The sequence below is a fragment of the Epargyreus clarus genome, unplaced genomic scaffold (genome assembly GCF_041222505.1).
Source record: "Epargyreus clarus isolate Ecla_fem2 unplaced genomic scaffold, WU_Ecla_fem_2.2 ptg000008l, whole genome shotgun sequence".
In the NCBI taxonomy this organism is placed as follows: Eukaryota; Metazoa; Arthropoda; class Insecta; order Lepidoptera; family Hesperiidae; genus Epargyreus; species Epargyreus clarus.
Genome location: NW_027332216.1, coordinates 15682322 through 15705720, shown reverse-complemented (window position 1 = coordinate 15705720; position 23399 = coordinate 15682322). Strand labels below are relative to the sequence as shown.

The 23399-nt window shown below is 39.3% G+C and overlaps 2 protein-coding genes across 2 annotated transcripts in view; one reads left to right on the top strand and one right to left on the bottom strand.

Moving 5' to 3' along the window:
• singed (fascin domain-containing protein singed) overlaps window positions 1–23399 on the top strand; it is a 62454-nt gene that overhangs the window by 7004 nt on the left and 32051 nt on the right. The window lies entirely within an intron of this gene.
• LOC140744213 (uncharacterized) lies at window positions 17733–21496 on the bottom strand. The gene has a single exon (XM_073075727.1). The coding sequence runs from the start codon at window positions 21402–21404 to the stop codon at window positions 17733–17735; it is 3672 nt and encodes a 1223-aa protein (XP_072931828.1). The 5' UTR covers window positions 21405–21496.

The following is a 23399-nucleotide window of genomic DNA, read 5'->3' as shown; positions in this document are numbered from 1 at the left end:
CATGTGCCTTATAAGCAGCGAATACAGTTTACTTTCGTAGGTTACGACGATGGTTGAACAATGGCTCCTTGTGCATTATTTACACAGGTGACGACGCCCGCCTGTTCGTGATCTGAATTAATTTGCCGTAAGTGCGAGTCTTAGTTTATTTTTTATTACTTACGAGACACGCTTCATCGAACCTCTCCCTCGGATAGCTTCACAATCTTCAACTCCATTCTATATAAGGCAGCTAATGCTTCGTCATCTAAGGTTTTTGTTCGTTGAACAAGGACCCTCAAAAATGGATTGGTCTTTCGGGTTAACGCTGGTTTTGTATAAACAAAATCATAGAATAAGTGAAGATTGCACAGATGTTTCTTAACAGTACATTTGTTTCAGTATTAATACGAATAATATATGTATGTATATCGCCAAATTCTTATTTAATTTTCCTGTTACATTTAGGTTATTACGATTCTGTATGTATAGAGATCTTACTAACATTTCATACATACCTAGTTTATTATTGAATCATAAATTGATCGCTATTGTTTAATTAATATTGTCCGACATACCAGGAAAACATACAGCGTTGGTTATGCATAATCAGTGTACGTTTCATTGTGACTGTCACAGGGCCAATGACTCCACCAGAGGTTATATAAGGCGTATGCACCGGAAATACTGCTTTAGCTCAAGGCCATACCACCCTTAATTCTGATCATTTATTGATATAACGTCATTTCATATGGTGTCTACTACTACTCAGTCTTCCTGTGGATGTCGTAGAAGGCAAATAAAGTCTAAAGTTAAAGTAAATTTAGGAGACAGCACCGGTCCATACGATCGTAACGAATTTTTTTTTGTAACAAATACGTACTAATATTAAATAATCTACAATATTAAGATATTTCTTGTCATAAGTTGCTTGATATCAACTGCTGCAAACAAACCTACTAAAAAAGTACGATGTATTTTTGTACGGATTATGATTTTAGATTGTGCATTTTTTGTTTGTCACATAACAAAAAAATTTTGACATAAAATTATTCAACCCAATTTTAAATATATTCGAAATTTAAATCCCCTATAAACTTACTTTACACTTTAAACAGAAAACTATAGTAGAAAAATGTGTGCGCTATTGCGACACTGATTGGTGCATTTAATTTTAGAACATGGTATGCGTCGCCGTCGCGGCCGGGATTATGGTGCGGTTTTCCTTTTGCAGATTCCGTAGGGCAGACTGTTGTGATCTCGGCGTAAACAGGATCGATGCGACGATAGGGTTGCAGTTTGTTTTAGCTTTAAGTAGTGCATTCACTTTGTGTACATACAATTAATGGAGATGCTTATTGCATGTTTAGTTTGTTCTCGTTACAAGTAGAATTAATAGTAAACTGCAATAGTACCTACTGCAAAATTAGAAATTAAATTAAAAGTAAACTAAAAGTATAACTGCGAATAATGTATTAATCGATAAAATTGCTAAATATTATATGACTTCGATATGGTTCCAGTCATCATATAAAATAGCATGATTTGCAGAAATGAAAATGATATAGGAAAAATAATGACTGAACGGCAAATTAATGACCGTCTATTTAAGTAAAATAATTATATTTACTATAAATATCCTTTAATTATTCATTCCAGAATAAATAAAGGTGAATTTAATAAACTTCGATGTTGGACAAACTTGCTGAAATAGCCAATAACATTAGCCAATATAAGGTTACATATTATATGTCCGTAACCACAACTTCTGCCCAATTTACGAATATTTAATTATAAATTCAATAGTTAGAACGGCGGATAAAATTTAAAAACAACTTGTAAATTCATTACTTTCTGGAGTGGAATTAAGCGTTAATATAAGAATAAACTGTATACACTTAACTGTATCATTTTATATTATATTTCCCTGTGAAAAGAAATAGTTGACTGCATAAAGGTATTATATATCTCGACTTCATTGTCAGTCTGTGGTCAACCTTTGTCCTCAAGCAGGGAAAGTAAAAAAAAAAACATTTGTCTCTGGCACCATATCCTCCCAGTATGAATGCGTTCATTTAGATGCAGACTGCGTTCTCGAGGGACGGACAGATAGACAATGACTTATTGAATAGGCTAACATATGTAGATGTTATTCTAAATATGGTACTTAGTTGAGTATTTCAATGATTAATGTATAATGAAAGTATTATTTAAAAATACGGCCGTTTAACATTAAATTATACATGAAGAAAGTTTGATTTGACAATTAGCATTTAAAGTTAGAACGATACAAAAATCTGAGTGATTTATTTTTAGTATTCATTTTACAAATTGAAACATTAACTTAAGTTTCGAAATAATAAATTGTCTTGTCTTTGTGACTTGTTTATCAAGCTTCCTGCTTCGTTAGTTTTGTTAACGAAGTGTATGTCAAGTAAACGATCATCTCTTGTAGAAAACAATATATTATTCAAACTGTATTTTAAAACTTTCGTTTATCTTAGGTTGCTTTTGTACTCGATGCTCCCTATCTATATTAGGTCAAATTTTACAACGTGAAACGGGTGTAGTCTTCGGATGAACGCTATGTACGTAAACAGTATAAAATAAATTCTAGAGTGGTGCCTAGCACTTTTACTTTAATACACACTACTCATAAATAATATAAATTATTTATTTATTACCACGCTCCTCGCATTGAAAAAAGGTTGTGGAGTTGACATGACCCGCGCAATCCTTTACAGATGACTCCACGTGCGAATCAGCGATGTGACATTAAAATGCACTGCAAGGAAGAACATAAATAACATATTGCATTTTTAAGTCTCGATTTGGAGCGACAATATCGAAATAATTCGTGTTGCGTTCACGTCCGCGACAGTGTCAAGGTCACGCGGCGCGCACCGAACGTTGACTTGACTCTTTTATTTTTACTTTTTTCTCCACGCCTTCAAATTCAATTGCATGCAGCTGCACGACGCACGTCTTTTTATGACTTTATGAGTCATTACATTTATTTCGACCGTCAAACCCTTTGGATTTTGTCTCTGGTCTGTTTTTTTTTAATTCAACCAAGATGAATAATCCTTGACGTATGATTGGCGCCAAAAGGCATTTCTTTCTCATTAGAACATTTTCACGAGCTTGTTAATGTTTTATTTACATTTTAGACGCAGCCGACGCAAAATGATAACTTACGAAGTCAAAACTGGTTCGTTCACTGATTTGTATGCGTAAACACTGGGACCCACTCGTCAGCATTCTCGTGTAGTGCAACAAACAGACAATCTATATTTATCGTAGACCTATCTCAACAAAACCCATAGTGGCAATCATGGCGGAGGCAAAATAAATATAACATAAGGACGCGTCTATCTTTAAATTTAAATATGCTTCGACTAAAATAGACGCCCCCGCACGAAGATAAGTTATGTGGCATAGACACAATATAGATTATAAATATGTTTAACGTCTTTGTATACAGCCTATTGAATTTATTTTTATGATGTGACACAAAGATTTAGGATTAGGACCAAAGGCGTAGTAAAGAGACAACTGTTAAGACAGTATTGAAGTTGCTAGAACACTGTGGTTCGTTTGCGAAGTTACCACCGCCACTCCTATTTCTGCCTCATAACAGCAGTGTTCAGCTCTGCTGTGTTCTAGTTTGAATGGTGTGGTAAGGGAGACATACTTATCCGAGGCGTTGTAACTTAGCCCTCAGGGGTACCAAGACATTCGTGCCAGCCTTCTGGTAGGACTCATCTTATCCTAGGTTGATTATAGATAGTCCATAAGCTGTTGTAGCCACTTAGTAGATGGATGACATACCTACTCGTTAACTGCTTCTGCGTTATAAAAATATCTTATATATAAAATTCTCGTGTCACAATGTTAGTTACCGTACTCCTCCGAAACGGCTTCACCGATTTTCACCAAATTATATATGCATATTCAGTAGGTCTGAGAATCGGCTACTATCTATTTTTCATACCCCTGTAAGGGTTATTCACCCTTAACATTTTTTTATTAATATGGTAACACAACTTTTGCCGGGTCAGCTCGTATCTAATAAATTATATTGTACAGTAATTTGCAACCGTTCACGTTAAAAAATGTAAGTCATAAATCAAATACCGTATCCGAAGTCGCATGTTAACAAATGTCATTAATTTGTCGTCTCCTTACTAATTAGGAATAAACAACTCTCGGGTGGCATTGTAAACTGGCAATTAAAATTAGATTAATAGAGGTTTTGTTCAAATAATACCATTGATGATAATGGATCGTTAACGCTCCTGATTTATTTAGGAACAAGTAATTATGATTCAATTTTGGTCAATTATTACTTGTAGATTTTCGTTACATTTATTGGAGTTTAGTTTGACCAGTTCAATCAATACGCAATGATACGCAAGAAATATTTCTTTTTTAGATTAGGAAAATAAAAATCTCATCATCAAATATAATAAAGTCAGGGGACCGTTATATTTCGACCAATTTTGATTTGGGAGTGTAGTAGTACGGAGGGAATTATTAAAGTAAAGTGTGGTTAACACTTTACTTTAATAATAAGATTTACCCGGGTGTTCTGGAGGTTTCTGTACGTAAACAAGTTTCGGATTCGTCGCAAAACTATAAAAAATATTTTTGAACGCACTTAAAACCATACAGGACAGGGTTTAACTCTTCGAGCCCAGCCGAAATGGACATCGCCGCAAGATATGGAAAGAAACCACGGATATTGAAGGTGGTAGAACCCTTTGTGGTTCGACTCCGGCGGCACCACCGCCACACCTCTTTCTACCTAATAACAGCAGTGTTAGGCGCTGCTGTGTTCCGGTTTGAAGGGTGTGATATGGGAGACAGACTTTTCCGAGGCGTTCCAGCTTAGTCCTCAGGGGTAGCGGCGCATCTTGATTTGATTGTTGTTAATTACACATGACCATTGGCGGCAGTAGTAATTTACCATCAGGTGGACTGTATGCTCGTCTGCTACTCCTATATTATTAAAAAAATGTGAAGAGTAGTTTTGTAGAAATAAGACTCTTAATTAATATTTTTCAAAGCCAAGCACGTTCAGAACTTTAACATAATAATATCGTACTGTGCAAAATGAATTCCACGAAACTATTTAAACAAAGTGTACAATGTTAGTCCTAATTGACTAACCGCTGGTGTAATTTTAATAGTGCCTTCGTCTACATTTTTTGCCTGTCTCTTCCAGTCGGGTGCAGCGAGGTGTGGCATCTGTCTGTCTGTCACGCGCGGGTGCCCCTAACACTGCTGCTAACAGATTAGGGACCTTTTTTATTATATCTTTATTATTTCCTTCTCATAACCACGAGATGTTATTTCACTAATTAATTTAAAGTAGTTAGAAGGTATACCGTTAATTAACTTTTACGAGAGCGGTTATCTTATATACTTTGGATGAATCATGAATTCGCAAATATCTCATTAAAATGTATCTTAATTTAATATGACTTAATTTCTTTAGGCGGCTGATCACGTCAATGATTAAAAACAAAAATATTGTCTTGCGCTTTTAGATATCGAGAAACAAAATACCAGGCTTGCATAACGGCTTAGGGGCTTAAAATGACGATGTATCTGACTGTAATCCCTGTGATTTAAGCGAGATCACGCGGGAAGCACGGCTCGAAGCGGTTGTTGAACCGCTCTAACGGTGCGCGCCGATATTCGCACAGCACGCGAGGACGCATCGCTACAACATAGTATCGAAGTTAATAACTTGTGAAATAAACTGCTTGGGTGACAAACTTTGTCTGGGATATGCTAAAAAAAGTTAAGGAAATATTTTGAATTGCAAACATATCTGGTGTTGCAAGTATAGATAACTTATTCTGTCAGTTTCTTCGAAGTGATGGGAAGAAATGGGAAATGTTCTCATATCATATCCTTAAAAACAATTTTATATAAACGTCGCCGAATGACTCACAACTCACTACATATTTTTAATAACGTCTTAACCGACTCTTAATAAAAACCTAATTTTTAACCATATAAGATTTCTTCCTTCCAGCTTAAATTATAAAAATAAAGATTTTTTTTTTTATAATATAGGAGTAGCAGACGAGCATGCAGTCCACCTGATGGTAAGTGGCTACTGCCGCCCATGGACATCTGTAAATAACCCCAGATAGGATTCGATATTCCTACCTGAGGTCGGCCTCAGATGCGCCGCCACCCCTGAGGACTAAGCTGGAACTCCTCGGAAAAGTCTGTCTCCCTTACCACACCCTTCAAACCGAAACACAGCAGCGCCTAACACTGCTGTTATTAGGTAGAAATAAAGATACCATAAAAGTGATAAAACTAAACATCAATTTGTTAACATGTATCCATTCACAAAACAAATACGGTTTTGGGAATGGGCGACATTGTACAAAATCAGAATAAATATTTGATTTGATTGCTATAACCAAACTGGTTCCGTCCCTTCCACGCTCCGAGCATTGTTGTGGTGGAGTCAGAGACCCATAAGCCCAGATTTTATTCCGATACGGATACCGTTGGACGATATTTCGACACGGCTATCCGAACCGGTCCGACGGGTTACAGTTTAAAGTACCGAAAATATTATTCGCGGCTGAGACGTGTGCAAGATGTGCAAGAATAGGTTTATCGTTGAGGACTGACATTCCAATGTGTAATGTGACATTAGGTATCGTGGTGAAATAGAAGTACATCTTTTCTTTCGATTCCTGGCATAGTAATGTAGGTGTATTTAATAGTGTTCAAAACATTTTGAGGAAACTTGAAAATTTTGTCAAAAGTATATCAGTTAACTCTGATAGTCCGATAGTAGATAGGTAACTCTGCATTCCGCACGTAGCGAGCGTCATAGACCATAGCTTTTTGCCTTTATTGGCCTTGCTTTGTTTAAATTTTATGAGTGTATTTTATATGGTTAATGTTGTTTCTGGTCTGTTTGGTACATGATGTATGAGAGTACTAAAACATAATAAGTAGTTCTGTCAAAATTAAACCGTATTGCATTTATAATACACACAACAAAAAATAAAACACGATAAGTTCTTCTCTGTGGATAATCAGATAAGATTCAAATTGAGTAATCCTCGATATTAGAGACTTAACTAAAAGAACGGACAATGAATAATTGTTTAGCAGTGCGTGCATTAATATGTATGCGATAATTTATTTCTTTTTTAAAATTGCAGTTTTTCCGCAAACACCTCACCAGTTGATAACTCTATACTCTAACCGCAATAAGGATGTAATCATTTGTCTTCTATTTTTATTTTTCCAAAAATCTGTCCATCATTAATAAGATTTCGTCAGAATGTCAGAAAGATTTTGTTTTGACTCGGATGAAGCCTGTTGTGCTACCGATCCCAAAGATAAAATCCACTGCACCAAATAGATTTCTTCAAATAGGAATAAGCGAGTGCATTAGGCATGCGGCTAATAGTCCATAGTTTCTATATCAAAATTTGAGCAGCAAAGAAATTCTGTGATCCTGAACCAAGTCCTGATGTTCCATTTGATATATAGTCAGTAATAAATAACGTATTGCAATCAACAAGACGTATATTACAAGTATTTTATTCCGACGACGATGACTCATGTTCATGCATATGACATCGCAGAATTAATTTTAAAATTTTTTTTAAGTGGCTTCCGTTCTATGTACTGCTTTGCATTTCACGTATTCATCTTTTTTAATAAGTAAATTTACATTTTTTCGCACTGATCTTTATAATTAGTTTCCATTTTGCGTTGGTGTTTATTTATATTTCCAAATTAACGATGTACGAAGACTACGAAGTTTATAAGACGCGGTATATTGGGTGAAGTCCTCAGGATGATGTCTGCAGTATTCCGATTTGAATGCTACTTATTATAAGCAAAACTTGTTAGGGTTCAGAGTTTTTCAATTTCAGGTGTTGCAATTTTTAAGACATCTTACATTCGCCCCTTATCAATATTGAATCTATTAAATTTTCGCCTACCAATGATCGGAATTTGACAGTTTCGAGGATGCAGAAGTCAAATATTGGACTTATATAATAACGGGTGTATGTGAATTAGTTTGAGCCTGTTATTTTTGGCGGGTATAACCGCTTATCAGTAGTAAAACTTCCAAGGATTACACATTCAATCATAGTATTTACATACGTAGCTCATAGGATTTGAACTAACATACATATTAAATTCAAAGCAGACTTAATGTATTTAATACAACCACTCCGAGAGCAACCTTGTCCTCTTCAATAGTGATTACAGTTAGTATACCGGATTTCTGCTTGTCGCCACGGTAGGCATTAACTTATCCGATCGAGTCACGTATAGAATTAGTAGATGACATGGTTCACCGGAAACTGGAAATTACTATTTAGTTAGGCTCGTGACGAACTTTTCCGATTTATTTTTTGCGTCTTATAAAATTTTCTTGAATTATCTACGGAAATGTTGTAGCCTCTTTTCTTCATTATTTGGTCAGTTTTGTATACTAAACTTAGTTCTGAAACATACCAAACTTTTATTGAGGATGATATGTTTTTATGGGTAGTTATACTTTTGTTGTCTATGACTTGACCACGCCAGGTGCATGTCCGCTAGCCACTTCCGTTACGTAAACAAATTAACATAAACATCAATGTCGTTACATTCTTAGTGCGTTCCCATGACATTTCTAATGACGAAACATTATAGAGATGTTACTTACTACCATTAATTCATTTCTGGTTCCATTTCCTACTTTTTATCAGCGATGATTTTTTTTATAAAATGCAACTTCAATTTGTCTACTTTCTCATGATGATATTATTTGTTGTTGTTTTTATATTCTATATTTATTGCCATCTCTATGTCTAACATAAGAAAAAAAAAATATATCACAGAACATCTTTATTGTATTCGAAGAGTAAAATCAATTCTTTTTGAACTTTGCGACCATTATCTTTTTTTATGATATAGGAGTAGCAGACGAGCACGCAGTCCACCCGATGGTAAGTGGCTACTGCCGCCCATGGACATCTGTAATCAACCCCAGATAGGATTAGATATTCCTACCTGAGGTCGGCCACAGATGCGCCGCTACACCTGAGGACTAAGCTGGAACGCCTCGGAAAAGTATGTCTCCACACCCTTCAAGCCGCAACACAGCAGCGCTTAACACTGCTGTTATTATTAGGTGGAAATAGGTATGGCGGTGGTGCCGCCGGAGTCGAACCACAAAGGGTTCTACCACCTTCAAAACCATTATCCTTACATTGACAGATACTAACCTCATCCGTTTGCCTATGCCTTATTCCTTTTAAAAACAAACTGGCTGAATACATTAAAAAAAAAACACTCCCGCGTCATACACCATGCAAAACAAGATGGCGTTGTTATTTAAAATCCGAACAACCCCGGCTACTTGTCAAACAACTCGCCTACACGGCAAACGTTTGTTTATGTAGCAGAGTTTACGCGGGCATAGACCTTTGAACCGAAAGCTTGATAAGCTTATTATAACCGGGCTTTCGATTCTCATTTAATAATGTGCGTGATTAGAATGATGTTGATTGACAGTCGCACGCAGGATTCAAGATAATACACACATACACACATACTTACTAGCACACATACATGTGTACATAAATACGCGTAACTGTTAAGCATAAAGTATTATTGTTATAAATTAGGTTGTGGGTTTATAACAAGTAATTTTACTATAACATCAGCATTTTCATAACATGTTCCTATCAATAACACAAAGAAACTAATTAGATGAATTAGATCATTTAATATTAGTATTATCAATAATTTAATATTAGTACAAGATAAAATCGTTTCTAGGGGTCTGATATCACTAACCTTTTTTCTCTAGGAAAATGAGGTTTAATACCAGAGGTAATTAAATGTTTATTATACTATTAATGGTTTATAACGTTAAATCTATATGAAACAAAGTTTATTAAAGATCCATTTAACTAAATTGTGTTTTAAATTTTATGAGCACTACTGTTAGTCGTTTGCGGATCGTTTGATTACTGCTTGAGATCGGGAGTGTTATTGTGTAAACTAATTTTCTCGAGAGCTGCATCCGCGATAATATATAAAATTCGTATTTTGCAAAACACTGCAGTGTCGACTATTCACTCGAGGGATGCGATATTAAATTCCAGACGCAAATTTGATATTTAAAGTTATCACTTACTATAACTGTGAAAGAAAATTTCGTTATCCTTATCCTTACTAATATTATAAATCTGAAAGTAACTCTGTCTGTCTGTCTGTCTGTCTGTCTGGTTGTCTTTTCTTCACGCCTAAACCACTGAATCAATTATAATGAAATTTTGTATAAAGATAGTCTAAAACCCGAGAAAGGACAAAGGATAGTTTTTATCCCGGAAATCCCACGGGAAATAGGGGTGGCGATGTAAGATCGATTAATCGGAGAATCGATCTTTCGGACCATAAAAATCGATATTTCGATATTTTAATCGATATTAGTAAGGATTGAATCGTAAACTATGCATTTGATCAAGTGATAATCTTTAGCAAAGTTGTTGTCTATGAGCCCACGAAGATTTCAGAGTTGGAATGAAGGTACAAATTTTCAGTTTTATGTATGTTAGTATGTTATATTAGTTTCTTTTAAACGCGAGCGAAGCCGTGGGCAAAAACTAGTTAGATATACTTGCACACGTCCGAGTGGAAAAGACGCTACGCCAAAAAACGAACTATAAATCGTAAATTTCTTAATTTTCACTTGAGATAATTTCAGTAATCAGAGCAATCGAGTTGATGTATCGACACTAATTGGTAACAGAACAGCATCATTCGAGTGTCGGTGTTGCCAAGCGATGGATCAAGTGCGTCTACTTTGTAATTCGAATGGCATTCTTGCCGCAGTTTCTAATTTCACAGCCACATTTCACATTTTACGATACGCTGTAAACATCAATTTACATCTCTCTGTTCGAGAGCAATTGATACCGATGTTATGATGCCATATTTTATGTCACGCGACAGTGAATATATGTTGCAGTTACACTTTTGTTATTGGTTTTTATGAATAGGGACGACAATAAATTATGTTATCCTTAGCACATGTGCGTAGCGAGTTATATCGGTAGGTGAAAAAAATGTCCTTGAATTATATTTTTTCTTATCATATGTTTATTGGCCTGAATGAAGAATCTTTGAAAGATGGCGATAAAAAAAGGTTTTCGTGAATTTTCTTTTCTCGTCTGTATCAAGGAGGGTCGGGTTCTCCGTTATGTTTACACCCTCAGTCTCTTTGAATCACTTAACGGTGGTTTAGAATTTAGATGTTCAGTTATGAACACTAAAGATAATGTACCTTATAATGTTTATTTGCTTTTTTTTCAAGCCCAGAAATCCCAGTTATAGAGTATATCTTTCTCGTATTTTACAAATAATTTTATTTTATAACAATACTTAGCTCTATTATGAAGATGTGAAGATGCATACATTCCCGTTATGAGATGCATCATGTTGTAAATAATATGATAATATTTTGACAGTTTCACATACTGTTACTCAAAACTCATTAGGCAACAATGAATGGTGTACAAATGATAAAATTATTCTAATTCATTGTATAGCGTCATTGCAAAAAGGTGCGAAACGGGGGTCAGCGACCGGCAGCCCCAGAGGCGGTAACCATAACTAAACATGGTTATGAAAACACGTGCACTTTTGTTCATAAATAAACAGATAATAAAATTAAGAAGCCAGATGCTCCGCCGAAACTGCGAGGCATCGACCGCCATTGCATATTTTCTTTGTTGGAGAATTTTTAATTTAATTTTTTTTATAAAGTTTTAATTCAGTGCTCTATGTTACCTATGTTAAAATTATCTCCGATGTTTGTACAAATTTCTCATCATATTATCTTAGAATTTTGAAACGGATCGAATGTATAGGGAATGCCCTAAACAAACTAAGTTTACGTGATCTTCAGTTCTTGATCTTAAGTACTCGTAAATCCGTTTATTAATTACGACTTGGATAATTTATGTCCGAAATATTATGTCCGTACATTTTGTTCGAGAACATAATAAAATTAGGTTTTTATGTAAATAGAGCTACTGCCGATGACTCATGGTTGTCTACTGCCGAATACAGATCTCCCCAAAATATGACAATATTGAGGGTTACCTACTAACGCGTTACTGTTATTAAAGTTGGAACGCCCTTCATTAGTAATCTGCCTTACCACGCTCTTCATACCAGAAAACACTAAACTGTTATAAACCTGAAATGGGTGTGGCGGTGCTGTCATCGTAAAAGAACCACAAATGCACCTTGGATCAATAATTTAAACCGCATTTGAAACAATGAACGGTTAATATAAGCTAATTTGTTTGAACAAGCGCCCCGTCATCGATTTTAACAGCCTCATAACGGTCTGGTCTAGCCGTTGAAAAGATAACAGTTCATCTGAAAGTTAGTATTGGCAATACAAAGATGACTTTGTGCGCCGTACTTGTTAAATAGACTTGGAAATGGTACTATTTAGCTGCGGTGGTCTGTAGGGTTGCCTCTAAATTTTGATGAAGTGTTTTAAACTTTAAACGACGTAATTTACTATATTTATATATTATTCAAGCGTTAATGATTCCAAACACATATTTTACCTACCTATTACCTACCGCGCATTGCTACTAAAATAGTTACCTAAAATAAATTGTTTTTCCTATAATTACATGACTAACATGACATTGGAAAAAGATTTCATTAAACAAACAAAATTCTCGGAAATAACTGAATCTGGTTGAGCATAACTTCACAAATGGACATTTTTAACCACTTCACCAAAATTGGTTCTCAATCAGATTGTATCTATCATTGTACGCTTTTATACTAAGCAGTGACGTTTCTACCTATAAACTATCTACAGGTACTATTACTTCTATGCTTTATATCTTCATGACGGGACGGTTTTATTTATCATAGCAGGACCATTAATATACTAGTCCGGGACAATAATTGTATTAGTACTCGCAGGCGAAGACGCGAGCGGAAGATAGTTATAAATCTACTCAAAACCATTAACATAAATGAGTACGTGGTAGACCTCTGCGTTCGGCGCAATAATTAGCACCGCTATCTGTCACGGCAAACATCCGTCCAAGCTAATGTCACTTATCAATTTGTTTATTTATATCCTGTATTGATTCATACTCGAATTCTACACAATGGAGACCTTATTTGCAATAAATAATTGAGTTGTTAGCTTTAAACATGACTGCAAGTTTCATAGTTAGCAAACCATACCTACGCTTTTGTGCACAGTGTGGGGTAGCAGAATACTCGTATCTTAGAACAAGATTAAGCAAGGAAGATAACCATACCTACCTGGGGTTAATAAATGTCTAAGAATCAGTGTCCAAGATATATTTTTATGAAATCCTGCCTTAAATTGTTTAGGACATGTCATACACTGCTCGTGACTTTTATAGAGGAGATATAAAGAGTTCGATGACGAGGAATTTGGATTCCTGTAGTCAGATTAATCCTTCCGCAAGAAATACTTTATGTTTCTCATACTGTTCGTTGTACTTATATGTAAATGTCCTAATGAAGTAACCCTAAATTCAAAGACCATTAACTTTGTATAGCATTTATGCAAATTCTAATTGTTATAAATTGGTAATGTATAATCAAGCCCAATTTAGCTTTATGGTCCTTCTAAGGCACACCTACCATTGTAGTGGTCGTATACTGGAGGTCGATTGGCAATAATGGAACTACCGTCCTAGACACTCCTGTTCTTTGTACTGAGTAAAATAAAAGCATTAGTTTTTTACTATTTGTAAGTCCTATACAACATAAATATTTATTATTGCAACGTTCTCTATTTCTATTTTACTAATAAAATGAAAAATCCATGGCCATAAGAGGTGTAAGTGTACCTATTTACTGGGTTTTTACGCGATGATTCCACGAAATTCTGCGAAATTACAAATGGACGTCAAACTGAAGAATTTTTTGCCCCAAAATTAGTTCCTAGAATGATGCAATACAGTAATAGTAAATGCACCTGCAAAATTTTTATGTCCATCTGGTTTTATCAAAAAGCATTCGTATAGATAATTTTATTATATTCGTCATGCCTAGCTGCCTACCAAGATATAATAACGGTAGTGGAATACGAATTCGTCTATTCATAAAAATATTTTAATAAGAACTTCTAATTTTTTACAACCTGGTTGAAAAATAAAAACATCATTATTTTGTCTGTTAGGGAAAGGACAATGCCCATGGAAGTATGGACCGCCGTCCAGAGTTGGATCAAATTGAAACTTGTTGTGGACGATGTATAATTAACCAAATACTACTACCAATACTTATATTTTAGATCAGCACCCGAGTTCTGAAGTTATTTATCGAAATGTTACATAACCTCACAATCGAAAATATCCGACGACAGATCGATGGTCGGTTTTAACTGATAGTAGGTACCTATAATGTAGTTCGATTAACATATATCCATTTACTTTTAAAGGTAGTAGGTAAAAAAACCTAAAATAATCCTAAAAACCTAAAATAATGAATTCCGAGTATAAAATATCGCCATTTTAATTTTTAAGAACAACAATCAACATTTCGTCTTATTTTATCTTAAATGGAACCCCCTTGTTCAAAGAAACTATTCTGATCGACAAACTATGTAAAAAAATCAAAAAATTATTTTAATATTACTTTCATTTTGATGCATGAGAAAAATCATTAGTCAAAACACTAATAGATCTTATTGAATTCCGAGTATAAAATTCCGCCATTTTAATTTTTAAGAACAACAATCAACATTTCGTCTTATTTTATCTTAAATGGAATCCCCTGTTCAAAGAAACTATTCTGATCGACAAATTATGTGAAAAAAATCAAAAAATAATTTTAATATTACTTTCATTTTGACGCATGAGAAAAATCAGTACCAAGAATGGGCATTCTCCTTTGATCGTAATTTTATGGTGATTTGAAGATACGCGATGCCAGAGAACTGAGGATTTTTAAGAGGACAGTACTACATAGTACATATTGTGTAAATTTTAATTATAGATCAAATAGACCATAAGTTTTTTTTACTAAAAACCAGATGGACGTTTAAAACCTCTCGTACTAAGCACCCTTCCTGGGGCATACCCGTAGCTCAGGCGCACATGACGCAACGTCCAGGCTGACTAACAATGACGGTGTCTTTGACCCAAGAGCAACCTTGGCGCACACCGTGACGGCCGCGTCCTGCCTGCGCACCTAACACTTCGGATTTGCCAGTGGATTTTTTTAAATGTTTATTCGTTACTGTGGTTTAAGAATAATTGAAGAATCTAACGAGCATGATAATAAGTAGTCAGCGTCGAAACTCTCACGTGAACATCTGTACTAAAGAAGCAAATGAGCATACATTGCACCTGATGGTCACAGTCGCCCGAGATTATCTGCGATCGAAAATAGGACGGTTCCAGTTGAGGTCGCCATATTACTTTGTCAAGGGTTTCTGACTCGACGTTCGACTAGGCAGACGTCTAAATAAAATTAAGACTGCAGTCATGGGTCTAAATATTACCAACAGCACTGAATCCGAATTTTGTAACGGGTTTGTAAGCATAAAACGGGATAAAATCAATAACACGGTCTTAAAATTTCTCTGTCAAGTTTATTGCGGCATATATTCAATTAAAACTGGAAAGCCGACGTGACTACGATGTAGGATGGCAGAGGCCACAATCACACTAATCACAGCGATTATACAGCAGTCACACTGCGGGAATTACTTGATTATACCATCTCCGTAACGGAAGCTCAATTGCCATAAAACCTAGACCACATTGCATCTAGATTAGCCATGAAGTATTATTATGTAATTGTACACAAATCGAATAATACACGGTTCAATATTGTTTTATTATGTATTGTTATATAATTGCGTTCTGATTTTTTAAATCATTAACTAATTGTCGTTTCTTTGTTTTATACGTTGGCAATGTTTTAATTGAGGCAGCTAACTAATATGTATTCCGCTCGATATAAAAAAAATAATGACGGAAAAAGTCACAGTCTAAGGCTAAGTACTTCTATTTAGATAGTGGGAGAAAGGGGGTTAAGATTTCCTATTGCTGAAATGTTATACCCCTAAAAGGTCATAGATGTATGTACTATGTACCTCCATGACTTTACCGTATATGACCTTACCGCAATGACTTAAATAATACGCACCGTTGCTCCTCTCTTGCCCATCAGGCAGCGGTAAGTGTCATTTAGAATTACGCATCTTCCTGTCCAGGGGTCTTCAACATTTAGGCTTTAATCTCAATATTGACAAAGGGATGCCCTTTGTAATTATGCGAAGTATGGATGGTAATATGGTGACGTACAATTACAACGCTAGCTTCTGTCTAGATCATCAATTTGTGCGCTCGAAAATTATTGTACACAATATATAACAAGTAATTGGGAAAGATTTTAATGAAATGGTAAATTATTCCTAGCAATCAAAATGTGAGATGTTTACCTGACCGGAGATCGAATCCACATCCCCCTATCTTAAACTCACCAGTGTAAACTTTGTGTTATCTATCGATCAAACCGTGTGAGTATATTATATACATTAGCTAAAGATATTCTCCATACATTCTTTATCAAGAGCAAATAACATTATGTTCTCTATACCTATTGTTTGTCGCGGGGCGCTGTGTGTTCGGCGGTGTGGTGGTATGCCACGCCGCCACCTAACCTGCGACCGTATAGGGGTGCGGGCGTGATGTTGTACGGACGGCCTTCTTCCGTCCGGCGCCGGAAGCCCGCTCGTGGTGATAGTCGTCGCGTCGGGGAGTTGCGCCTGTCCCGTGCCGTAGAGAGGGTAGGTGCGGGGAAGGGGTGACGTGCAATAGAAACAATAATTGACGTGCAATAGAAACAAGAGTGTAGGCCAGCCAAAGCCTCTTCCCTATCCCGACCTAACCCCTACTTCCTCTTCTTGCGCAGGAACGCTTCCGTCTTCAGATTTTCCTTCTTCTTCCCAGGAGTCTTCTTCTTCTCCAGGAATCTTCTTCTTCTTCAGGAGTCTTCTTTTTCTTCGGGAGTCTTCTTCTTCTTCAGGAGTCTTCTTCGTATTCTTCTCTGCTGAGACCATGCTTAGGCCGGAAAACTGGTTTTCTGAGCTACCCCAGAGCAATACCGTAAAGAGAGCCGCGCTTTTTTAGGCCCATTTTCGTGTCATTTTCACTTTGGCTGACCTAGTTTTCACCCTTTCTTTATTTTATTTCCAAAAGTTACACACATGTATCATACATCGTTGGAATCCTTATAATTAGCCCTATTTAGCCACATAAATTACATATTCATATCTTAAATAGGTAAGAAGTTATTCGTGAAAATATACCAAAAATTTATAAGTTACGTCATTTCACATGTCAATATTCCTAATTATCTCAAAACTATCATAATTGATTCTTACAATTCTTATATCAATATGAAGCTAGAAACATATTCTAGGAGATAACATAAACATTAATAACATTAAACTGGTATAAAACTGAAAATCGTAACCTACAATACCATTTTCATAAAAATACGTAAAACCTCTAATAAAATACAACAAATGCGACCGATAGCGCCATCTACCGTGTCTTATCCTTAAACTAAAACTTACGTAATGTATTTTCTTATAAAACTTGTATAAACACATATTCAGTCGGACTTAAAACACAAGTTAATTACAATTATTCATAAAATATCGTTAGTCAGTCGCCGACATCCTCCCCCTCGTGCGTAGCACCAACTCCTGGCCCGGCGACTCCATGCTCGTAGCTCGACGTGACGACCGCCTCCCCGCAGTCTGGCTCGCTGGTCGATGCTCCACCGCCTGTGTCGTCGACCGCTTGCTCTTCATCACGTCGTGCTGGTACCAGTAGCACCAACTTGGAGCTGGGACGTTTCAACACGCCCCCCGTAGTGCGCACCTCCAGTACCCTGGTGCGACCGTCGGGCCCAGGGAAGGTTCGGACCACCTCACCCCTCGGCCAGGCTCCTCGTGGCAGCGTGGAGTCCACTATTAGGACCGTGTCTCCACACTGCAAATCTCTTCTGGCAGCTCTCGCGTCGACTCTTCTCGGGATCAGAGTTGGAAGATACTCTTTCACCCATCTGCTCCAGAAGTGGTCGGCTAGTCGCTGCGCTGTCCTCCATGTGCGCCGGCCGGTGAGGTCTTCGTCGGTGAATGTTCCCAATCTTGTGCCGCAGGATCTCCCAATTAAGAAGTGATTGGGAGTGAGGGCACCTTCTTCGTTGTCTTCGTCGGCTTCGATAAGAGGTCTTGAGTTCACCAGGTGCTCCGCCTCCAATAGCAGAGTGTGCAGGACTTCTTCCTTGGGATGCCTTTCCTTGAGGGTGACCGCCAAGGCCGTTTTGATGGAACGGACCAGGCGCTCCCAAGCCCCGCCCATGTTCGGAGCCCCAGGTGGTATGAATTTCCACCTGATGCTCATCCGCTCGGCTGTGGTGATGAGGTCTTCTTTGTTGAGGCTGGCGAGGGCTTCTTGAAGTTCCTTGTTGGCCCCCACGAAGTTGGTGTCGTTGTCGCTGAAAATCGTCTTCGGCATCCCCCTTCTTGCTGCCATTCTTCGTAGCGCCAGGATCATGGAGTCCGTTGACAGAGATGCTGCCAGTTCCACGTGGACGGCTCTGGTTGTGAGGCACGTAAACAGAGCGCCCCACCTCTTCTCATGACGCCGACCCACCGTGATGCTCATGGGCCCGAAGTAGTCCACGGCGGTGCATGTGAACGGCGGTTCCCCATGCCGTAACCGTTCCAGCGGGAGATTCCCCATCGGCTGGAGTGGAGGCGTGCCGCGGTACACCTTGCACCACTGACACCGATGAACCGTCGCCCTCACCGCAGACCGTAGTCCCAGGATCCAGTAGCGCTGCCTCAACTCGTTGATCACCGTCGCGTGGTTACCATGGTTAAATTCTTCATGGTAGTACGCGATGAGCAGTCTGGTGATGTGGTGCTTGCTGTCTAACACCACAGGTTTCTTATCTTGCCGAGTGTGTCTTGCCGCGTCGATTCTTCCTCGGAGTCGTAGTAGTCCATCTTCCATGACGACATCCAATTTCTTAAGCCTGCTATTCTTCTCTAATGGCTTCATCTTCTTGACGCAGCGTACTTCATCTTGGAAGCTCTCTTCTTGGCTTCTTCGTAATAGGATCTTTTCGGCTTCTCTTATTTGGTCGGGTTCGAGGGGAATGAATCTTCTTTCTTGGGTGTTCTTGTTCACGGGCTTCATTGCTACCTTGGCTTTCTTCTTATTTCTTTTCCAGGTAGGATCTTGACGCTCAGACTTGCGGGACACGTTCACTGCGTGGTTCTTCTTTCGGCACAGGTCCACGAACTGTAGTACCCTCGCGGTTGCTCTTACTAGTCGAGTCCAGCTTGAGAACTTGACTGGGTTCGGAGTTGGATGCCGATCAACGGGCTTCGTTGCCCCCACAGTTGACCTCTCCTTCTCTTCTCCCGTGTGCTCCGCCTTGACAGTACGTGGTTTCGGCCAATATCCCTCCTTTTGTGCTAGGAACGAAGGTCCATTGAACCATCTGTGTCCGCTCCCGAAGTCCTTGGGCACGTCCCTCGTTGCGTCGTTACTATCGAGATTCTTTACCCGACTTTCATAATCCTGCTTCAGTGCCGGATCCCCATTCAGTTTCTTTTCGATGTTCCTTAACCGGTTTTCCGCTTGCTTGTAATTGTCAGGCATTTTCGCTTCCTTGTTTCTCCATAGCAAGCCGGTCTCGAAGCGCCCATTGTCCAATCTTTTTGTTGTTTCTTCTAAAATTGCCAGAGCCCTTTCTTCTATGTCTGTGGTCGGTCGACGTGGCTGGATCCCCAACGATTCCACGGCGAAGTGTTCCTTGATGACCTTTTCTAAATTCTCTTCTTTAGAAGACACGTGCGCGCAGGTTACGAAGTTCACAGGTCTTGATGCTCCTCCATCGGACCCGTGTAGCACCCACCCTAGGTAGGTCAATGATGCTACGGGTTGACCTCTTTTCCCCTTGCGTGTGGCTCTGGACACGATGAGCTCCCAATTGTCTTGTCCGATTAACAACTTGGGTGACTCTTCTTCATAATACAATTGTTTCGACATTGGCTTGAGATGAGCGCATTCTTCGATCCTTCTTATTTCCAACCTCTGAGGCGTCAGGTTGATGTCATCTATCGTACGGGCCCCAGAGATGGTTCTCTTCTTGGTCTGGTGCATTCCCTTCAATCTGACGTTGACCTTCATTGAGTCTTCCTTGGAGATGGTCTTCCCACCCACGGTCTCCAAGGTGAGTGCTTCCACGGGTCCTTTGAGGCCGATTTGTCTTGCAACCGCAGAGTCGAGAAGCGTGACAGTTGACCCCTCATCCAGTAACGCCAGGATCCGGGCAGCTCCCTTCGGTCCATATAGCTCAACAGGAACCATCTTCAAATATGCCTTCGCTGTCCTTGCAGTGTTCACCGGGAGCATGACGTTGTTCGCAATTTCTTTCTTCTCTTCGGGCTTCGGGTGATCCCATAGTTCTTCATGAAGCACGAAGTGATGCCACCGCTTACATGTCTTGCACGGTGGACGCCGACATGTTTCCTTCCGATGTCGTCCTTGGAGACACTTGAAACACATCTTCGACTTGGTAGCGACGTCCCACCGTTCCTTCATTGGCAGCTGTAGAAATTTGCGACATTCGAAGAGGTGATGCTCGTACTGGCAATGTGGACAGGTCTTCTTTTCTTCTACTTGTTCGGACGTGGTGTTCGTGAATTGACGTCTGGGAGGCTGGCGCGGCTGCTGCGTAGTCTCCTGCGTCGCGTATGGTCCACACCGGTCCGCTTCCCTGTTGAGGAACTTCATTAAATGCACCAGGTCTGGATCTTGATCTTCTGCGTCGGCGGCGAAGTCATACCACCGATACTGCAATACCGCCGGCATCTTGCTCACGATAATCCTTACCATTTCCGGTGAGTGTAGATACTGCGGTCTTCTTAGCCCCCGTATTGTCGCGACGGTGTTGTTCACTCGACTGGCGAACACGCAGATGTCGCGCGCATTTTCGTTGATCCTAGGAAGATTCTTTACCTTTTCCAGTTCCATCAGGATCAGGGCTTCTGGCCTTCCGAACCTTCGACGAAGAGCTTCTATTACTTTTTCAGGAGGGCACTCTGAATATAATAGGCTCTTGATAGCCTCCCTTGCCGTGCCCTTAATTGACCGCCGCAGCCGCGCCATATTCTGTGCTTCCGTAAACAGCGGTGCGGTGTCCTCATATACCGTCCTGAAGGCGATCCATTCTTCGCTTTTTCCATCGAAGTCGGGTAATTCATGTACGTAGTTAGGTTGCGATGCATTCCTCGGAGCAACACTAATGGCCTTCATGATGGCCTCAGCCAATTCCTTGGTCCCGTTGCTTGAAGGTTCCGCTTGGTCTTCAGGCTTGACGATAGTGACTGGAGGTTGACTGGCTCGCCCCTCCCCGGACACCTCCCCCTGATGCCCCTCCCCGGACATCCTCTCCACCGTCGACTGCACCCACGTGTGGATGTTCGCGTTATGCGACCAGTCTTCATCCTCGACCTCGGACTCTTCATTCTCCACCTGGACCAGCTCCCACTGCGCCTTGGCGAGTTCTGCAGCTGCCTTTGCTTCTTCCAGCTGTCGGCGCGCCAATTCCAGCTTGGCTTCCATCTCCCGACGTTTTGTTGACTTCACCGACCGCGTTTTCCGGGTTCCAGCTGTTGCAGCAGTTGGAGCAGCTGGAACACCTGGAGCAGCTGGAACAGTCGCCAAGGTGCCTGAAGTGACTCTAGACTCATATGTTGTAAGCGTACCCTCAGTTGCGGTGCCCGATGTCCCCGAAGAGTCAGTTGTCCCCTGCGCGCTTTCCGTGGCGCGGGGCGCAGTCGACTGGTTCGGCGGCGAGGTTACCCTCTGGCTCCGTGTGACTGGCATGGCGGCGTCAGTAACCCGACGATATGACGACTAGCACGATGATCCGGCTCGAAGGACCAGCTGTTTGTCGCGGGGCGCTGTGTGTTCGGCGGTGTGGTGGTATGCCACGCCGCCACCTAACCTGCGACCGTATAGGGGTGCGGGCGTGATGTTGTACGGACGGCCTTCTTCCGTCCGGCGCCGGAAGCCCGCTCGTGGTGATAGTCGTCGCGTCGGGGAGTTGCGCCTGTCCCGTGCCGTAGAGAGGGTAGGTGCGGGGAAGGGGTGACGTGCAATAGAAACAATAATTGACGTGCAATAGAAACAAGAGTGTAGGCCAGCCAAAGCCTCTTCCCTATCCCGACCTAACCCCTACTTCCTCTTCTTGCGCAGGAACGCTTCCGTCTTCAGATTTTCCTTCTTCTTCCCAGGAGTCTTCTTCTTCTCCAGGAATCTTCTTCTTCTTCAGGAGTCTTCTTTTTCTTCGGGAGTCTTCTTCTTCTTCAGGAGTCTTCTTCGTATTCTTCTCTGCTGAGACCATGCTTAGGCCGGAAAACTGGTTTTCTGAGCTACCCCAGAGCAATACCGTAAAGAGAGCCGCGCTTTTTTAGGCCCATTTTCGTGTCATTTTCACTTTGGCTGACCTAGTTTTCACCCTTTCTTTATTTTATTTCCAAAAGTTACACACATGTATCATACATCGTTGGAATCCTTATAATTAGCCCTATTTAGCCACATAAATTACATATTCATATCTTAAATAGGTAAGAAGTTATTCGTGAAAATATACCAAAAATTTATAAGTTACGTCATTTCACATGTCAATATTCCTAATTATCTCAAAACTATCATAATTGATTCTTACAATTCTTATATCAATATGAAGCTAGAAACATATTCTAGGAGATAACATAAACATTAATAACATTAAACTGGTATAAAACTGAAAATCGTAACCTACAATACCATTTTCATAAAAATACGTAAAACCTCTAATAAAATACAACAAATGCGACCGATAGCGCCATCTACCGTGTCTTATCCTTAAACTAAAACTTACGTAATGTATTTTCTTATAAAACTTGTATAAACACATATTCAGTCGGACTTAAAACACAAGTTAATTACAATTATTCATAAAATATCGTTAGTCAGTCGCCGACACCTATAAATCTACTATTGTATTTAAGTATTTAGTGAGGATACTGGCTCACAGGTTTATAGGCCGGGTTCAAGTAGATCTCAAGATCGGTACCAACTTTCAGTTACCGCGCTCCAATTGCAACTCGGTTAGACAATCTAGACGAGACCGCTAGAGAATCTAGGACATTCGCGAAATAACATTTACTCTGCATATGTCATGTTCTGAATCAAATGTTAAGTTATTATGTTTTAGGTTGCGATTTGATGAATTAAGCACCAACAAATTATAATCAGATAGTG

What these genes read in the sequence shown, in the direction of transcription:
- LOC140744213 (XM_073075727.1), bottom strand. Translation starts at nt 21,404, where the DNA reads ATGAAGGCCATTAGTGTTGCTCCGAGGAATGCATCGCAACCTAACTAC.